Source organism: Poecilia latipinna, unplaced genomic scaffold, assembly GCF_001443285.1.
Source record: "Poecilia latipinna isolate Pla-1442-1.1 unplaced genomic scaffold, P_latipinna-1.0 Scaffold2880, whole genome shotgun sequence".
NCBI lineage: Eukaryota > Metazoa > Chordata > Actinopteri > Cyprinodontiformes > Poeciliidae > Poecilia > Poecilia latipinna.
The window spans coordinates 12,887-30,186 of NW_015115496.1; the positions used below are offsets into that span (position 1 = coordinate 12,887).

The 17,300-nt window shown below is 39.5% G+C and overlaps 2 protein-coding genes across 3 annotated transcripts in view; one reads left to right on the forward strand and one right to left on the reverse strand.

Annotated features, from left to right (window-relative positions):
- Positions 1-1,803: 1,803 nt before the first annotated feature.
- Positions 1,804-13,673, reverse strand: brat1 (BRCA1-associated ATM activator 1). 2 transcript variants are annotated; one of them, XM_015021849.1, is made up of 12 exons: positions 13,374-13,673; positions 12,424-12,572; positions 12,201-12,348; positions 11,686-12,106; positions 9,321-9,443; positions 9,145-9,236; positions 8,960-9,060; positions 8,689-8,875; positions 5,548-5,621; positions 3,232-3,316; positions 2,868-3,154; positions 1,804-2,778 (listed from the first exon to the last, which is right to left on the reverse strand). In XM_015021849.1, exons 1-12 carry the CDS (start codon positions 13,498-13,500, stop codon positions 1,978-1,980), a joined length of 2,595 nt encoding a protein of 864 aa, XP_014877335.1. In that variant the 5' UTR covers positions 13,501-13,673; the 3' UTR covers positions 1,804-1,977. The 2 variants fall into 2 exon arrangements, with proteins under 2 accessions (XP_014877335.1, XP_014877334.1); XM_015021848.1 differs by having other exon boundaries at positions 8,960-9,236.
- A 119-nt stretch (positions 13,674-13,792) lies between these two features.
- Positions 13,793-17,300, forward strand: part of eif3ba (eukaryotic translation initiation factor 3, subunit Ba) — a 35,430-nt gene continuing 31,922 nt past the window's right edge. Inside the window, exons 1-6 of the mRNA XM_015021850.1 lie at positions 13,793-13,992; positions 16,132-16,324; positions 16,411-16,530; positions 16,617-16,674; positions 16,750-16,878; positions 16,965-17,122. Coding sequence (XP_014877336.1) covers positions 13,893-13,992; positions 16,132-16,324; positions 16,411-16,530; positions 16,617-16,674; positions 16,750-16,878; positions 16,965-17,122 — 758 coding nt within the window. The 5' untranslated portion in view covers positions 13,793-13,892. The remainder of the gene's footprint in view (positions 13,993-16,131; positions 16,325-16,410; positions 16,531-16,616; positions 16,675-16,749; positions 16,879-16,964; positions 17,123-17,300) is intronic.

The window sequence follows — 17,300 nt, forward strand, 5'->3', positions numbered from 1 at the left end:
AGATGTGAAAACTTCACTCTAATGTAAATAGGACTCTTCCTCAGTTTTTGTCTCATAAACATGTAACACATCAGTCTGTGTACCGGAGTGCATGAAATGAATCTTTGGGGTCATTTCATTCTCACTAAAAAAAAAGGAAACAGGGTTGGATCAGCAGATTAACTCCAAACAGGTTTGATTATTTTAAGGTGATCAATGTATGTAGACAATCACACATACATAAGTAGCTGCATAAAGGTGAGCCATGTAAATGAGGAGCGCTTTGTGGAGAACATCCCCAGTGGAAGGATTCAGAGGGAGCGACTGATCAGAGATCATATTGATCTGCTGGGAAATGATGATGGTTTATTAGCATTTAGATTAATCCAGACTGATCATCCTGGAGCTCCGAGCAGAACTTAAAGAAGGAGCCGTGTGGTACCGGAACCGGTCCAGCTGCAGTCATCCTTCAGTGGAGCCACTCGCTTTGTGTAAATGCGCCTTTATGGACGGAAAGGATCTCTATTCTGTAAATGTACAACTTCTGCAGATGATTCCACTATTGAGAATAAACGTCCACATTCCTACTCAAAGACTCTCTGACACGCTGTCTGTCTTTAAATCCTGGCTGGATGTGCTACTGTTCTAACAAGCATTTGCACGATCTCTTTATTTATTTTTAATTTGGATTCTTTTTTCTTTAAAATGTATTATTTTTTGTTAGGTGACCTTGTGCCCTGAAAGCACATTTCAAGTAAAATATAGAATTATTATTATTATAAATAATAATAATTGCAACAAACAAGGACGTTGCCATGGTTTCTGCTTCACGTGAGGGCAGACTTCCGGTTATTTATACTAATTTACATATGAATTTACGGGTGGCGACAGGCGGACCAGCAGCTGTGCTCAATTTCCCGAAAATTAGGATTTATAAAGGAAAGGAGCACAGCCACATGCATGCGCACAGCTTTATGCATTCGAATGTTTTTTGTGCACAGCACTTTTCTAAATTTGTACGTACGCCAAGTTTTAGTGTGAAAACTGCTCACTCTTTTATGAATGAGGCCCCAGAAGAACGAGGTGTGGTTGTAAAACAGTGTGTTTCTAGTGAAGTGCTCTGACCTGCTGGGGTAATGAATGACACTAAACAACAGAATAATACACCCTAAGTTAGATTTCATGTCAAGTCTTGACCTCTAAAAGAAAGCATCACAATTGGAGTAATAATAATGTCCTGGGACCATATACTCCTTTCATGTTGAGCTGTATTTAATATTGTTAATCCCCCAATCTAGTGGACTTGAACTTCCTCCTCTTTCTGCTCTTTGGTCCTGCTCTGCATCCATGAAGCCTCCTTTCCAGCTCCTCTGGGATTTGATATCATTGTTGAAGTATTATTTTAGTTTATTAGATGGTAATCAGCTCCTCCCAGTTATAAAAACAATACTTTGATGTCACAGTTACACATCATAGCAACTGTCCAAAAGTAAAAAAGTAAATACCAAAATTCTTCCAATTCCTAAGCATGTAAAACAAGAGGGAATAAATATCTCAACATGCAACGATACAACTAAAAAAAGGGAGGTGATACTCTTTACATCAATTCACCATGTTGTAATGAGTATAAACTATGTAGCATCTAGTATCACAGTACAGTCACAGAGGCTCATGAATATCCAAAACTCTTCCAATTGCCCTCTACAGAGGATCTTCTGGTCAACTGGCCATCTGGCCTGTTGACCAGAAGCCTGTAGTGACTGCCTTAGCAGTCACTACAGGCTTTGTTAGCTGCAGCATTGCAGATAGCTGCAGAACATACTGTCACAGATTGTCTCATAACATACTGTCACCAAATAGTGACAATTTCAATATATATGTAAAAAAAAAAAAAAAAAAGATTTTTTTCTAAAAGTTATATGCTGCAGCTTTAAATCAGCATGTATGACCTATTTGATTGTACTCGTTGAAGATGGTTTGTTTCTGTGTGTCTGGCTGTTAGTAACAGTCCATTACGAGCTCCTGCCGTGGGTCCTGGCCAGGCGGAGAGCTAGCAGCAGCGGCTGTTAGGATGTCCTGGAGCAGAGAGAGGGGAGAATTGTAGATGTGGTCGCTGCTTTGGGTCAAGATGCTCAGCTTCTCATCTAAATCCAGGACCCTCAACACCTCACACACACTAACACACTCTGGGTCAACACTGGCACATATGCCTTCCTTATCTGCCTCACTGCAAGCTTCAGAAACAACACAGGTGTCCTTCCCCATTTCCTGGATCTTTCTGACCTGCTGCATCACGCTGGCTCCAGCCAGTTGACAAAAAACTCTGGTGTCTGCTGTGTTATCCATCACAGGACAAACAATGCCTCGGAGCTTTAGCAGTAGCTGGCAGGCCTTCAGAGCAACGGGCCTGTCACAGTCAACCACACCACACAACAGAGCTGAGACCACTCCCCAATCGACCAAATTCTTCAAGCTGCTGAGCAAGTCTGACTGCTGACCTGCAATGGGAAGTCTGTGGTCTTGGTCAGACATCACAGCATAGGGATGAGACGGCGAAGGATCCGAAAAGGCTCGGTCCAGCACCAGTTCTGCCAACTCCAGGGTGTGAAGTTTGACCTCCCAGTCCAGATCAGCGACACCCTGAGAGAGGACAGTCGGCACAGACTGCATGAGGAGCCAGCACGAGGAAGGCGAGGAACAAGCTGAGAACCAGGCAATGAAGTACTTCACAGCAGCCCTCCTGGCAAATCCCTCCGAGTCCTGGAAGAGAACTTCCTGCAGCTGGGTTACTATGTCCTCCTGGAAGGAACAAAGAACTTCAGGTCATGAAAAATGTCACAGTGAGAATGTTGGGTGGGATTGGAAAATCTGCTGTTGTTTCTGCCAACCTGCTCCTGTGTTAATGCTGTCCCGTCCTGCCAGCTGGGTGTCAGTGTCTGTGCCAGAGCAGAGATGGAGCTGGCTCTCACATAGCTCTCTGGATCCTGCAGTGCCTCCTTGAGGAGAGGAACCGTAAAGCTGCAGCCGCCCAGGAGAACATCTGATGGTTCCATCTCCTGTTCAGTGAATGCCCAGCATGAGGGCGCCCCCACCAAGTGACCCAGAAACTCCACCGTGGAGTCTCTGGCCTCCCAGCGAGTGTCACAAGCTCGCTTTCTCACCGCCTGGATGAAACCTAGCAGCGAGGAGAGAGGAGATCCTATCTGTCTACACATGCTTCCTGTCACACAGGGCCAAATCCAAGAGCTGTACCTTCTCTGAGCTGGTCTGTGATGCAGGACAGATCTGGACAAACACGCACCCACTTTATCACAGCCTGGTAGGACTTCTGGAGCACCTGGCGCATAAACACAAAGATATTTCAAAGACAAAAAAAATAGGTCAAAACAGGCATTTCTTCTATTTTAGTTCTCAACTTTGAAAATGTTTTATGTTGTGATGCTTTTCAGAGAACTTTACTAGAGATAAAACCTGAGCAGTCATCATGATCTGGAATTATCCACTGGAAGGGAACTGGATAACCTTTAGCAATATCAGATCTGACTGGTGACCACATGGTCATAAACAGAACAATATGATTTACAGATGGGTCAGATTCAAAATATAGGTTTCAATTTGAAACCTGCTGCTGCGGAGGAAACCGAGTAAACAACATTTAATTTAGGGACGAGTAAACCAGCAAGAGGTACTGGGAGTTGAGTTTCCTCAGGGACTCTGTCACTGATCGGATCCAAACATCACTAAGATAAAAACAAAAACAGATCCAACTCGAGCCTCGCAGAACACCATAACTATCTTCAATATGCAGAGAGGAGCAAAGATGGGTGGTGCAAGCTAATTCTAAAATAATCAAATGTTCTTCTAGGAATCATTTTGTGGATAACAAAATGATTATCCACTTGTTCCTTTTTAAACCAAGGAACAAGGTATAAAAATGAATCGACAGGTAGAATCCAGCATAATTACATGTAAATATTCAATTATGTGTCAGTACTATAACAAATTAAACTTAAAATCCTTTAAGTATTTTCTGAAATGCAGGGGCACCGCTAGGAATCTTGGGCCCCATGACAAAAAATTAAATTGGGGCCCTCTGTGCAGCTGCTGTTACAGTTTCTTGAGTCTATCTGACCCATGAAAAGCGTCACAAAGAAAGCAACTACCTTGCTTTCTTTGGTCCAATACTGATACTAGCACAATATTTATTGCTCGAGAATTTTACATGCAACAGTCCACATACAGTATGCAAATAATTTAATTAAATTTTTTATTATTATTAGCTTTAGCTTACTGAAATGTCTCTCCACCAGCAACAGTCAAGGGCAATATGCAAAATACACATGAAGCAATCCAGACTCCTCAAAAATTCTATGAAGTTGCATTTTGTTCAAGCTGCAGCATATAACTTTAATAAAAAAAATGTGTTTTTTTTCCATATTTGTTCAAGTTGTCACCATGTTGTGACAGTTTGTCATGAGAAAGATAATCTGTAAAAAGATCAATCTTCTCCACCTGCTCCCTGAACTACTATTGTTAGTTAAAGTAATGCAATGTTCTGGCCAAAAACAACCAATCAGAACCAGAAGGAGGGTCTTAGTGCTGTCAGTCTACCTCATTCACTCACTGCTAAATGTGCTAATGGTGGAGAAACAACTTATTGTTACAGGAAAATTGTTTATCTGCCATCATTGGTAGCTATGCTAACTAAACTGAGCATTCACAACAGGCTGTGCTAGCTGCAGCATAGCACAGAGAAAGGGGGAGGAACGATGAGCAGCCACATGAGATTGCGATTTACAGCGCTAAAACCCGCCTCCTGCCTCTGATTGGTTGTTTCTAGATAGCACTGGGAGAAGGCAGAGGAAATTATTTTTTTCACAGATTATCTCTCATGTCATACTGTCATATCATAATGACAGTTTTAACAAATATGTACATTTTTAAAAAAATAAAAGTTAGATACTGCAGCTTTAATTTCACTTAGGAGAGGATGGGGTGTGAGTTAGAGCTGCTGCTGACTGACTCATCTGTTAAGTGTGATAAAAGGCACAGGTAATTGAATGGTAATTGGTATTGGTATTTTTTTTTCTTTTGTTCATTAGATGTTAGTGAAATGGAGGCAAATAGTAGTCTGTAGCTAGGCTAACTGTGCTAAATGGTTGATAATCTCACATAGTGTACCCACCTCTCTTTTTGTAACAGGAAAAAAACTGTTACAAACTGACACTCTTGTCTTTTTCTCTCTCTATTTATCTATTTTTTTAAACCTGACTTTATTATTTTTCTTGGCAGCATAGTAACTACCACAGTCATTCTTGTCTTCTACCAACTGCTGCTGAACACAGTCACCTTAAAGCAACGAACCATTTCATGCAGATCCAGGGGGGTTCAGGGCAAATATGAATGTGTGCTCTTTGGTCTGGGAGGGGTAACATTTAATCTTTACAGCTAAAAACAATTTTAGAAGACACAATATGATTAATTTTGTAATTGACAGGGCCCCAATTTTTAAAAATTTCTGTGAGTCCTTGCTGAAATGTGACTAGTGTCAAATGTACACAAACTTACAGATGGGTCAGATGAATGACTATTTAAATATTCAGTCAGAACTTTGAAGACCTCAACCAGAACCATCTTCACTCCTGAGAATAAACAAAAACAGGAAGAATATAAGATAAACCTACTGAACTCAGTCAGCTTTTGTTATGCATGAAGTACCAGAAAATTTTAAAATATCACACAAAGTGCTTCAAAGAGCTTACAAAGGAACAAAACAACTAAACAACCACAGCAGAAAATATAAAATTAGATATTTTAAATGTAAATAACTCCAAATTAAGCTCCTTATTTGTTGTACCCCCTTTTTAGCACTTATCTTTACTTCGTTTTATTTGTATGATATATGGTTGACTTCCGGTTTTTGATTTTATGCCTTTATTTTGATAAGACAACTTCTGTTTTTTAAATTATAGAACAGCAGCTAAACAACAGAAAGAACAGAAGACAAGTTGCAACAATGTTGTTAAAATGTATTATTAGCAGCCACATTGATAGAGGCACAAGGTATGTTTATTTTATAAATAAGGATATTTCTGTTATGAGAGGTCCAACAGGCCAAAACTTTCAAACTCTCTCACATGTACTATCAAAGTCTTTCACTGTCATTTCCGAAGCCGCCTCTTCAGAAGTGACAGTAGAGCCAGCCTGCACTTGAGTTGATGTGCACAACGGCACAAGTTACGGCGCACTCCTTTACAAGCTCCTTTCAAAAATAAAGCTCACCTCAAGTTTATGTTTGATTCACACTTTAAGCTTCTTTCCAGCAGCTGTAAAAGTTACCAGTGACTTCTCTCTCTTTAGGGTGACACTGGGACACCTCTAGAAGACAGCCAGTAATTGCCATCCACCTCTAAAGTGTCATTTCAAATAAAAAGCCCATCAAAAGAAGAAATCTGTAATTGTTTTATTGTTATGTTTTTTCCCTATATGTTAACTTTGTGTTTTTCTTCAGCTAAATAATTAGTGGAATTTGATCTGAACTTCAGATTTGATAACCAAGAAAGAATGAGAGAGTCATTTTTCTTTTAGAAAATTTTAGAGGCAACAAAGCTGAATTTGTAAATTTGGCTTCACCCCGGAAATAGCTAAAAGGCCACTCCACTTGATTTCACACTATCCTGAGCATCTTTAATTTGCTGTACTTTAAAAACCGCAACCACAGACATTTCAAATTTGAACTAGATTATTCTAAACTAGCAGAATATATGTAAACAAATGGGTGATTTGTGAAACCTTTCTTTGATTTATTACACTTCATGGAAGGACCATATTAGTACTATTTATCTCTGGAACACATTAAAAACACTCCAGTTCCAAAGCTACTACAACTCAACAAAACAAACATGGGTTTGATTCTTAAGTACTAATAGCTGAATAATTAAAACAGTTTGAGATTTGGGAAAACTTAATCTGATTTATGAAACTTCAATAACTGGCCAAATTAGTTATTTTTGTTTCTTCTTCCGGACTGCAAGTCTAACATCATCAAATCTGGATGTCATTTGGTGGGTGTCTTCTAGAGCTGTCCCAGTGTCACCTTGAAGTGAGAGTAGTCACTGGTAGCGAATTATTTATGGAATCAGAAAGATTTTTTTGCCTGTCAAATGTCACCAATTTTGATTGAGGTTGCACATTTGTGGTTTACAGGATTTTTTCCCCGCACAATTTATTTTAATTTATTTTCAGATACATAATTTCCTTTTGCAAATGAATTACAACAAAGCTTTAAATTTTTACAGCCTCTTGAAATAAACTTAAAGTGTGAACCAAACACTAACTGGCGGTGCGCTTTAATTTTGAGAGGAGCTTGTAAGTTTTGGCCCATAGGCCTCTCATATTTTATTATTTATTGGTTGAAATTGTAAATTTGTTTTATTGTATATGAATACTGGTATAGTTTTTGAATAAGAGTTGATATTTTAGTAGTGAATGTTTGTTTTTGGTTCAAACGCTACGGTTGTAAAGGTGTGTTTTGGTAGCTTACGCTGTCTTACATACAACTCTTATTGTGAAATTCAGGGTTTACTTCCAATAAACCTCACTGTTCATCAGTAAAGCCACAATCCTTCATTTGGGGGGTCTGCTACATGAAATAATAATTAAATAACTAGAATTAAATGTCATATGAAATGTAAAAATGAACAACACAGATGTAAAAATAAAAAGTACAGGTAAAAATATTACATTTTAAAAATACAAATGAATTTATTTTAACTGAAAGTGAAATTAAGATAAGCTATAAAGCAATATAAAAATAAACAAACATATAAATTATTTAAAATAAAATGCCTGCATTTTAAATTGTGGGCTTAGTTGCCATTATTTATCTAAACAGATAAATAGTAATGTGGAGAAAAATTAAAAAATACAATAGCGACAGACAAAATAAAACTTACAAAATTGTTCAGCATATAATAAAATGTAAAAATATGAATTAAAAATACAGGTTTTAATTTGATTTAAGGTGAAAGTATTATGTAAGATTTAACTTTACATCATAACATTATTCCCTTTTCAAAATTATACCTAGAGTGTTGCATTGATTCTTTCATATTTAAGAAATCCTTTAATCTCCATGGCAACCATTTAGCTGTGCAAAACTCCTGGCCTTCAAGGCACAGGTCTGAGGCTGCGGTAGCTTCTGTGAGGCAGAAGCTCGGTAGCTTCTGCCTCACAGAGATCCCCTCCCTGATGCCACTCCCCCCTCCCCCCCCTTCACTCAGCTCCTTCAGACTAACCAGAAGCAATTAGCAAACACCTGTTGGAACTACACATCAGTTGAGCTCATAGGAACTACTTCTCAGTGAAAAGCTGAGAAGTTTCTGAAAACATTGTTAAAGGCCTAATTGAGGAGCCATGTTGTGATGACTTCCTGAAGGTGGAGTTTCAGAAAGAGCAGGAGTTTTTAAAGAGACAGAGGCTCAATTTCAAGGTGTTACAAAGTCAAATTTCTTTTAAGTCATATTGTAGATTTATTGCATTTTTAATAATGGCACAATGTGTCTAGAAAATACATAATACTGCCCCTTTAAGCTTGGTAAAACCTGCCTGTTGCTGCTTTTCCTGTCAGATCACCCACCAGCTTGAACACAGAGTGACAGAGAAGAGATGTTGGATGTTTTGCTGTGTTTGGAAAAGTCAGAGTTTTACCTGGACTCTTGCTGAGCACTAACAGAGCCTCCAGGGCACATTTCTGAACTTTGCTGTTTCCTGTAATAAATCTGACAACTTCAACACAGCCAGCCGATGAAGATGAGGAGTCCACACAGCACAGCCTCAGTAACAACAAAACTGCAGTAACAATTAGCCTCTGAGGACAGGGGAGGCAGTCCGAAGCCTGGGGGGGAATAGATCCAAGTATGACAGTTTCAACATGGAATAAAGATAACTGATGCTCCTTTTATCTGCTGATTTTACTCACCATTAGTGTGATCTGAGGTATGTTTGATAGACATACACAAATCATGGAGATGCAGCTTTTCCTCTTAAGCTGCTCAGTTATTAAAATTCGAAGCTCTTCTTCTGCAGGATTCGACAACATGCTCTTAAAGGGAGTTAATAAACATTTATTACACATGTAAAAACACACCAATGTCGTTTGTTCACCTGTGGAGTTCTCATCCAGTAAGGAGACACCAGTAACGATGTCCAGGGGTAGCAGCAGGACTCGAGCAGAGTGGGCGGAGAGGGCGGGGTCACTGAACATAGAGGTAGATGGACCAGATAGCAGGTTCTGCTTTAACAGGAAAATCAAAGGTTTTCTAGCTTACTGCTACACTCACCTCTGGTGGCTGCGTAGCACAGCAGCTGCAGCCTGCATAACATCAACAGGCTTCTTCATGTTCAACATGACCCACAAAAGTCGGATGAGTCGCTGCTTTGGGACACAATCGTCCCTGAGTCCACTGTGCAAATAAACATAATCCATTCATTAAAATTTAACAGTGAAGGACATTAGTTTCAATAATCTATTTCTTCTTTATGAATCCTGCAAAATCTGTGCTTAAAACAAAATTATTCATTTTTAAGCACTTTAAAGTTTAATGTGGAGATGTTAACACACATTTATAGTCAAAATTAAGAGTCTGATGTTTTTTGCGTAAGCTTGAGTGTGGAAAGAAACTGGTCCAGCTTCATTCATTCCAATTACTTTTTTAAGAAAGTTTTGTTTTAGTTTAAAAAATGTTTTAATATTCTACAGTGACAAGTGACATTAGATATAGTTATCTTGCAATCCATGTATACAATATTTAAATACACTAACGGGTGACTCCCACTTCCCTCCAGGAGGTTCTACAGCCTATTTGAGGTCTTTCAAGTTTTTTTTTCTTTGGACTATTCCTGTTTGCTGCTTTTTCTCGCACCACCTAAATCTAACTAATCTTATTTAAATTCCTTAAAACAAATTTCAAGGTCTTCACTCTCTAAAACTTGAAAATGAAAAACTATGTTCCCCCAGAGTGCTGCAGAAAGCCCATAGCATGCCTTTGTTACTTCAAAGCTGGACTATAGTAGGACTACACATTATGTCTCTAAAATATATTCATCTTAACAGCCCAGACAGTATGCATTTCGCAAAGAACTGCTTTGACTGCAATAAATGTTAGCTTATCCACTCAGCCTCACTATGCCCACAACATATTTGATTGCAGCATAGAAAGTTTTAAAAGGCAAATGAAGGATCTGATGAAAATTACAGAGAGATCATATTTCTCCAATATTAGCTTCCCATCCCTGATGTGATTGATCCATATGGTCCTTACAGAGCACTTCACTCTCAGACTGCTGGTTTACTGCTGCTTCTTAGAGGTTCTAGCACAGGAGTGGGCAACTCCAGGCCTGGAGGGCCGGTCTCCTGCAACTTTTAGATGTGTCTCTACTTCAACACACCTGAGTCAAATAATGAGGTCATTAGCAGGACTCTGGAGAACCTGACTGCACTGAGGAGGAGATTCAACTATTGGATTCAAGTGTGTTGGACCAGGGAGACATCTAAGAGTTGCAGGACACCTGACCTCGAGGACCAGGATTGCCCACCCTTTTTCTAGCAGTAGAATGAGAGGAAGACCTTTTAGTTCTCAGGCTTCTCTCCTCTGGAGGCAGATTCCAGTTTTAGTCTGTAAGACAGACTCCCTGAAAACTTTTAAGACTAGGCTTAAAACTTTCCTTTTTGATAAATCTTAGTCTAGTTAGACTGGCTTCAGTTACCCTGAGCTATCTATATTTATGCTTCTATAAGCAGTGGTGCCTAAAGTGGGTCCTCGAGGGCCAACATTCTGCATGTTTTAGTTCACTCCCTGCTTTAACACACCTGGATCAAATGATGTCTCATTAAAGGCTTAAGGAGAACATTGACTTGCTGAGGAGGCTGTTACTACCACCAGGGAGAGACTAAAACATGCAGGATGCCGGCCCTCCAGGACCCACTTTAGGCACCCCTGTTCTATAGGCTTAACTTTTTAAGGCTTTTTGATACTTAATAATTTTATCATTATTGTTTCACTGTTTTAGTGATACTTTGTTTGTCAGTTTTATTTTATTTAGCTTACTAGAGAAGAGGTATAAAGAAATTAGGGGAAGATTGAAACTTTTGCACAAGAGGTTGACAGGCATGAGATTTCTTGATGTATATATATATTCATTTTTATATTTACCCAGAAAATCATTTTCCTTTTTGTTTTGGTCTGGTATCAGAATTTAGGCAATTGTTTTAGCTAGATGAAATACATGTGCTTCAGTGAACTGTGGTTACTGACTACCAATGATCTCAGTAATGCACAGCATAAAGCTTGCCATTATCTTATAGCAGGGGTTTCCAAAGTGGGTCCTGGAGGGCCGGCATCCTGCATGTTTTAGTTCTCTCCCTGGTTTAACGAACCTGCATCAAATGATGACTCGTTATAAGGTCTAAGGAGAACATTGACTTGCTCAGGAGGTTGTTACTACCACTAGGGAGAGAACTAAAACATGCAGGATGTCGGCCCTGCAGGACCCACTTTGGGCACCCCTGGCTTATAAGATACACTAGCAAGTTAGCTACTGGGCTAAAACAGATCTAATGTAGATCTAATGCTGGTGCTTTAATGCTAGACCAGAGACTGCTAGCTGCATTTAACAGCAGTTTAAGACCTGATTAAATGATCTCACCTGTTTGCAGCCAGGATGACATCCAAGAGAGGAACTGTGAGCTGACTGCAGCTTGTTGTCACCAGTTCCTCCAGAGAGTTTATGACAGCCAGCAACAGTGTGTCTCTCAGAGGAGGCCCGACCCGGACCAGGAGCAAGGCCAGCAGCCTGAGGATCTGCTGGCTTCCAGGAAGCTGTGAAATTTCCTTCAGAACCACTGACTTGTTCAGATAATCAGAGACCTTTGTGATTATACCACTGTAATTCTGGGTGGTTTCCATACTCGCACTGTTGTGTTCTAAGTCTCTATTTTTTGAACCATTATGACCCACAGAGGATGGAGACTGACAGAGAAGCAGGACCTGAGCGAGTGTCTGATTGGCAGCTGAAGCAACAAAAAGGCTTGAGTCTGTCTGAAGTTGAAGGAGTGGTTCAATAAGATCTGCAGACAATAAAGCAACACCGCCAGTCTTTTGTAAAACTCTTGTTAAGCAAAGTGAACAAAAGAAGGTCATATGTCCTATGTGATGGATTACCTGCTTGCGCAAAAAAACTGAGAGCTTCTGAGTGCTTCAGAATCATCTTTAGACCCTGGATCCAGCCAATCCGCAGACACGGATCCTCCCAAAGTCCTGCCTCTTGCCAGTGTTGAGGATTAAAGACCAGTTTCAACACAGAGCACTCCTGCACATTAGAGAGTGTGATGGAGGGATGAGAGAATCGAATACCAGGTTGGGGGCTGTTTGGCTTTAGTTGTACCTTCAGAACTTTAAAGCCATCTTCAGAAGCACCAATCAAGCCAGTCAGCTTCAGAGTGAAAGAAAGGATGCTGGAGCCTGAAGTGTAGTTAAAGGCCACCTTGGAGACGAAATCAACCAGACATGGACATGCCTCCAACAGAGATGTGCCTTAACGAAGTGAAAAACACAGACAAATTGAAATTGAACAGAAAACCTCTTTTATGACACTACAACCAAATACATAAATATTTTTTTTTGTTGAATTTTATGTGGTCGATCAGCACATTCCCTGCCCCGACTCCCCTCTTTTATTTTTACTGCAAAAAAAAAAACACAAACAGAATTGCAAAATTCTGAAGGGACTGTTCAATGTAAAAGAAGTTCAATATTATTTTATCTTAACAAGTATTTATTGAATGCAGTGATTGTTATCAATATTTTAATGGTTTGTTAATGGATTTGATCAATTCAAAGAGAATATTCATGATCTTGATGTGGCCCAAAATGAAAATGAATTTGAGACCTATGATTCTGCCCTGCATGTTTGGGATTAAATCGTTTAGCTGGAAGTGTGGAAGGCACGTTAATCTCAATACCTCTCTGTCTCATACTAGGTCTTGCCAACTGCAAACTGTGTTTTTTAATGGCTTTTTTCAACCTTCACTCTTTATATAGACTAGTTTTTCTCCTGAAAGATTCTCCCTGCCCAGCTGTGGATTTCTGTATGTATATATTGATGGACTCCATTTTCTAATCAGGTAATTTTTTAAGTCATTTTAATTAAGGACATAAAAGTAAAGGGAGCTAGATACAAAATACCACACTTTTCAGATTTATTTTTATTACTACGATAAAAAAAGAAGTTCAAGGGGTACAGATAGTCCTGGAACTGAATGACAACTTCAATTCTATTATGACATTTTTTTGATATAGATAGGTCTAAGCTAGGAGAATGTTGGTCTTACTGACCAGTCTGCGCGATAGTTGTAAACCAGTCCAGTAGTTTCTCCAGACTGGTATCATCGGGGAGAGAGCTTCCTGACACCAACAGAACTCCACAGACGCGGGGCAGGATGGAGACACACTGGCTGTCCATGTCTCTAGCACGTTATAAAATCTATTAATACAGACATTCGGTTTAACTCCAAGAGCTACAGATAGCTAAAATACGTCTTCGTTTGATATGTTTAATTCAGTCTAAGCTCGACTTTTTCTCGCGGGAACTGAACTCGCATTGACAAAAAAAAGTGAGACATTTTCTAGATCTATAAGTAGTTCGATGGGTTAAACAGTCAAAGTATGAGGCTGTCTACCCATCATTTTAATTTACAGATCTGGGTTTTCTTCCCACGCGCCTCCGAGCCGCTTCCGGCGCTCCGTTTCCGCCTCTTCGTCCATTTTCGCACATGGTGCCACACCGGCCGAGCATAGTTAGCCTCACGTTTTCCGTTCCCTCTTTGACAGACATTTGATCTCTTGCCCTGGTAAATGCAAGATACGTTGGCTATGGTAGACGACCCTGAGTACGAGGAGGAGGAGCCCTCCTTCAGCGACCCGGAGGACTTCGAGGACGACATCGAGGATGAGGGTGAGCGGCGGCAGGAAATACGCCGGCTTTCTGGCCTGTTGCTAATTGTTAGCTGAGAGATCAACTGTGTTGGTACCAAAATTTTCAGACACCTGACTATATCTCATTTTATTTACTGGAACTTAATGGTTATATTTTTACCATAATGTTCAGTCTTGATTGAACTGAAACGTCATTCTCTTTGAGGACCCCCTCCCTTAAACGACCGTTTTAGCCTCACGCAGACCCCACACAGCCCCTCGCTCTGAAGTTGTAGTTGTCTTTTAAAAAAAACAAACATTATACGTTATATTTGTAAGTCTTAATAAATATTTGATGGCGAATCAAGGCCAGAAATAAAAACTGTAACTTTCGTTTCATATGATGAAACTTTTCGTTTCATCTGGTATTGAAACATCTGGTGACACTTCAGATTGCAACCCAGGCGTTTGTTCTGCATGTAAAATGTGCTCTGACCTATTTTGTTAAAACTGAAGTGTGTAGAAACAGCCGGTTACGCAGTACATGAAATATGCATACTTAATTTTAATCATTATAAACTCGGTTGTTCTCCATCTAGTTACACCTTAGACATCTTTGTGTTTGGCTGTAACTGTTATTACAGAAGAAAAGCCTTCAATATCATCAAGCTGTTGAATCATTAAATCTCTTAAATAGAGCTTTAGTAAAAGAGTCTCACTTGGACTTGGGGCAATGGTATCTATGCATTAAGAGTGTGTTTAGTTTAAGTGTGTTTATTGAATGGACATGTAATAAATTATTGTGACTGAAAATAAAATTGGGTAAGAATAATTTTCTTCCATTCATCCATTTTCTTACACCCTTGAACGTTCGGGCAAGAGGCGGAGTTCGCCCTGGACAGGTTGCCAGTCCATTGCAGGAATCATTTTCTTATATATAAAAATTTTTCTATTGTATTTTTGCCACAGATTCAGTGTTTAAGGATTTTCTGGCAGAAACTAAATATGCTGCAGGTCCTTGTGATGATGTAGGGAAGTATAAGATTATTATATTGTAAATCAAGGATCAAATAATGTTTTCCCAGCATTTACCTGAGTTTCATTTGTGTATGAAAATACATGCTGTTGGTTGATGCATGTCTCGACTAAAATCTAGTTTTGGTGTATTAAAAAAAAGATATTTATGCTTGACGTATGGACGATTGATCAATGTTAAACAACGAAAAAAATTGCCAGTTGACTTGTGAATCCTTAAAATTTCACCTTAGTTATGAACTTATAAAGTAAACTTAGCTTTATGTGGTTTACTTGATTAAATTTCAATCCAGCCTTTCCATGTGTCTAGGTCTTTTTATACCCAAGTTTTGAGTATGAAAATGAGCTCCCTGCCACCAGAATCGACAATTTAAGATGATTTAAAGAAGTTTTCCATAAAGTAATTAACTAGCTTAAATAAATGATATCTGCCAGCAGGAGGTTGCTCATACTTATTTTGGATTTATTTGCACTCATGATTTCTATGTCATAGTCAGAAGGCCCAAACAGAAATCAGAACTGCAATTCAAAGAAATTGGATTATGAGATCTTCTGAATTGTAATATACTGTCAAACTAAAACAAGAGTTTATCATTTCTTTGATTGCTTCTTTAATAAATGCTCAATATCCCAGGTAGTAAAATAACATGTGACTGTTGAGTACTCGGAAATGGAAGTATGTTGGTATGAAATGGGAATGAGGAAGCTGGAGGTGAAGATTGATGATGGTCCAAACTGCGACGGATCAAGGTTTAAATTCATACAGCAGAGATGTGACTGATGTCAGTGGAAGGTTAAAAACAAACTTAAGTGAACCTCATACCTCATTGATATATAGCACAAATAAAATTATAAGTACCTTAAAGTGTTGGTTTGACCCAATTAGCTTTTGGGAGTAATATAGTTTTAAACAACATTGTAGATATATTTATTAAAGCTATGCATATTTAAATGGTAGCTGTCAAAAACTCCATAAAGATCTTCATGTTTGTTTAGTGGAATAAATGAAAAGTCAGCAGGATGTGAAGCAGCAGGCTGAAGTAGTGCAGATGTTTTCTGCCTGAACAGAAAAGTCACTCCTGCTTCTCTGTCTTTCTCGCTCTCCAATTATTCTTATTCTTATTATGTCGTGTCAATCTGTCAGAACTTCTGGAGGACATCTTACGGGAGAAACCCCAGGAGGCTGACGGGATCGACTCAGTGGTAGTGGTGGACAACGTCCCGCAGGTGGGCCCGGAGCGGCTGGAAAAACTCAAGAATGTCATACACAAAATCTTCTCCAAGTTCGGCAAGATCACAACTGAGTTTTATCCAGAAGCCGACGGCATGACCAAAGGGTAAGACCCTATGAGCTTCCTGCTCTGCCTGATTTGTTGCTTTTCGCGCCAGTTGAAGACATCAAACGCTCTCTTGCTCTTTGTAGATACATCTTTCTGGAGTATGCTGCCCCCACTCAGGCTGTGGAGGCGGTGAAGAATGCAGATGGCTACAAACTGGACAAACAGCATACATTCAGAGTTAACCTCTTCACTGACTTTGACAAGTATGTGACATATCAGAGTGGCAGGTAGACATCTATCATTATAACGTTAATTAAAAGCCCATTCTTTTTTTTACTCTTGGTTTCAGGTACATGAACATCAGTGATGAGTGGGAAGCTCCAGAGAAACAGCCCTTTAAGGATTTTGTGAGTTTTACTCAATCATCTCTCGATCTCAGTTTATTTGGAAATGAATTTGGTTACCTCTGGTTTCCTGTTCAGGGTAATATGCGTCACTGGATTGAGGACTCGGACTGCCGTGACCAGTACAGTGTCATCTATGAAGCTGGAGAGAGGACAGCCATCTTCTCAAATGATGCGAAAGATCCCATCTTGGCTGAGGAGCGAGCGGTGAGTTACCTGACAGCTTCATGTAAGGTAGAGCTTATCAGGATATGGAACATGCAGAAGGGTTAACTGTTTGTGTTTGGATGCAGCGCTGGACAGAGACATACGTTCGCTGGTCTCCCAAAGGCACCTACCTGGCAACCTTCCACCAGCGAGGCATTGCATTGTGGGGTGGAGAGAAGTTCAAGCAGATCCAGAGGTTCAGCCATCAGGGCGTATCTCTCATTGACTTCTCACCATGTGAGAGGTAACTATGCATGTTCAGAGGTCAGACTTGATGCTCGACTTGGCAGCTCATTGTCTTGTTACATTCACATTTAATTGATGATTTCTAAATTCACATCAGGTTTTAACTAGGGCTGTTGTAAACGAATATTTTAGTAATCGAGTAATCTGTTGATTATTCTTACGATTAATCGAGTAAT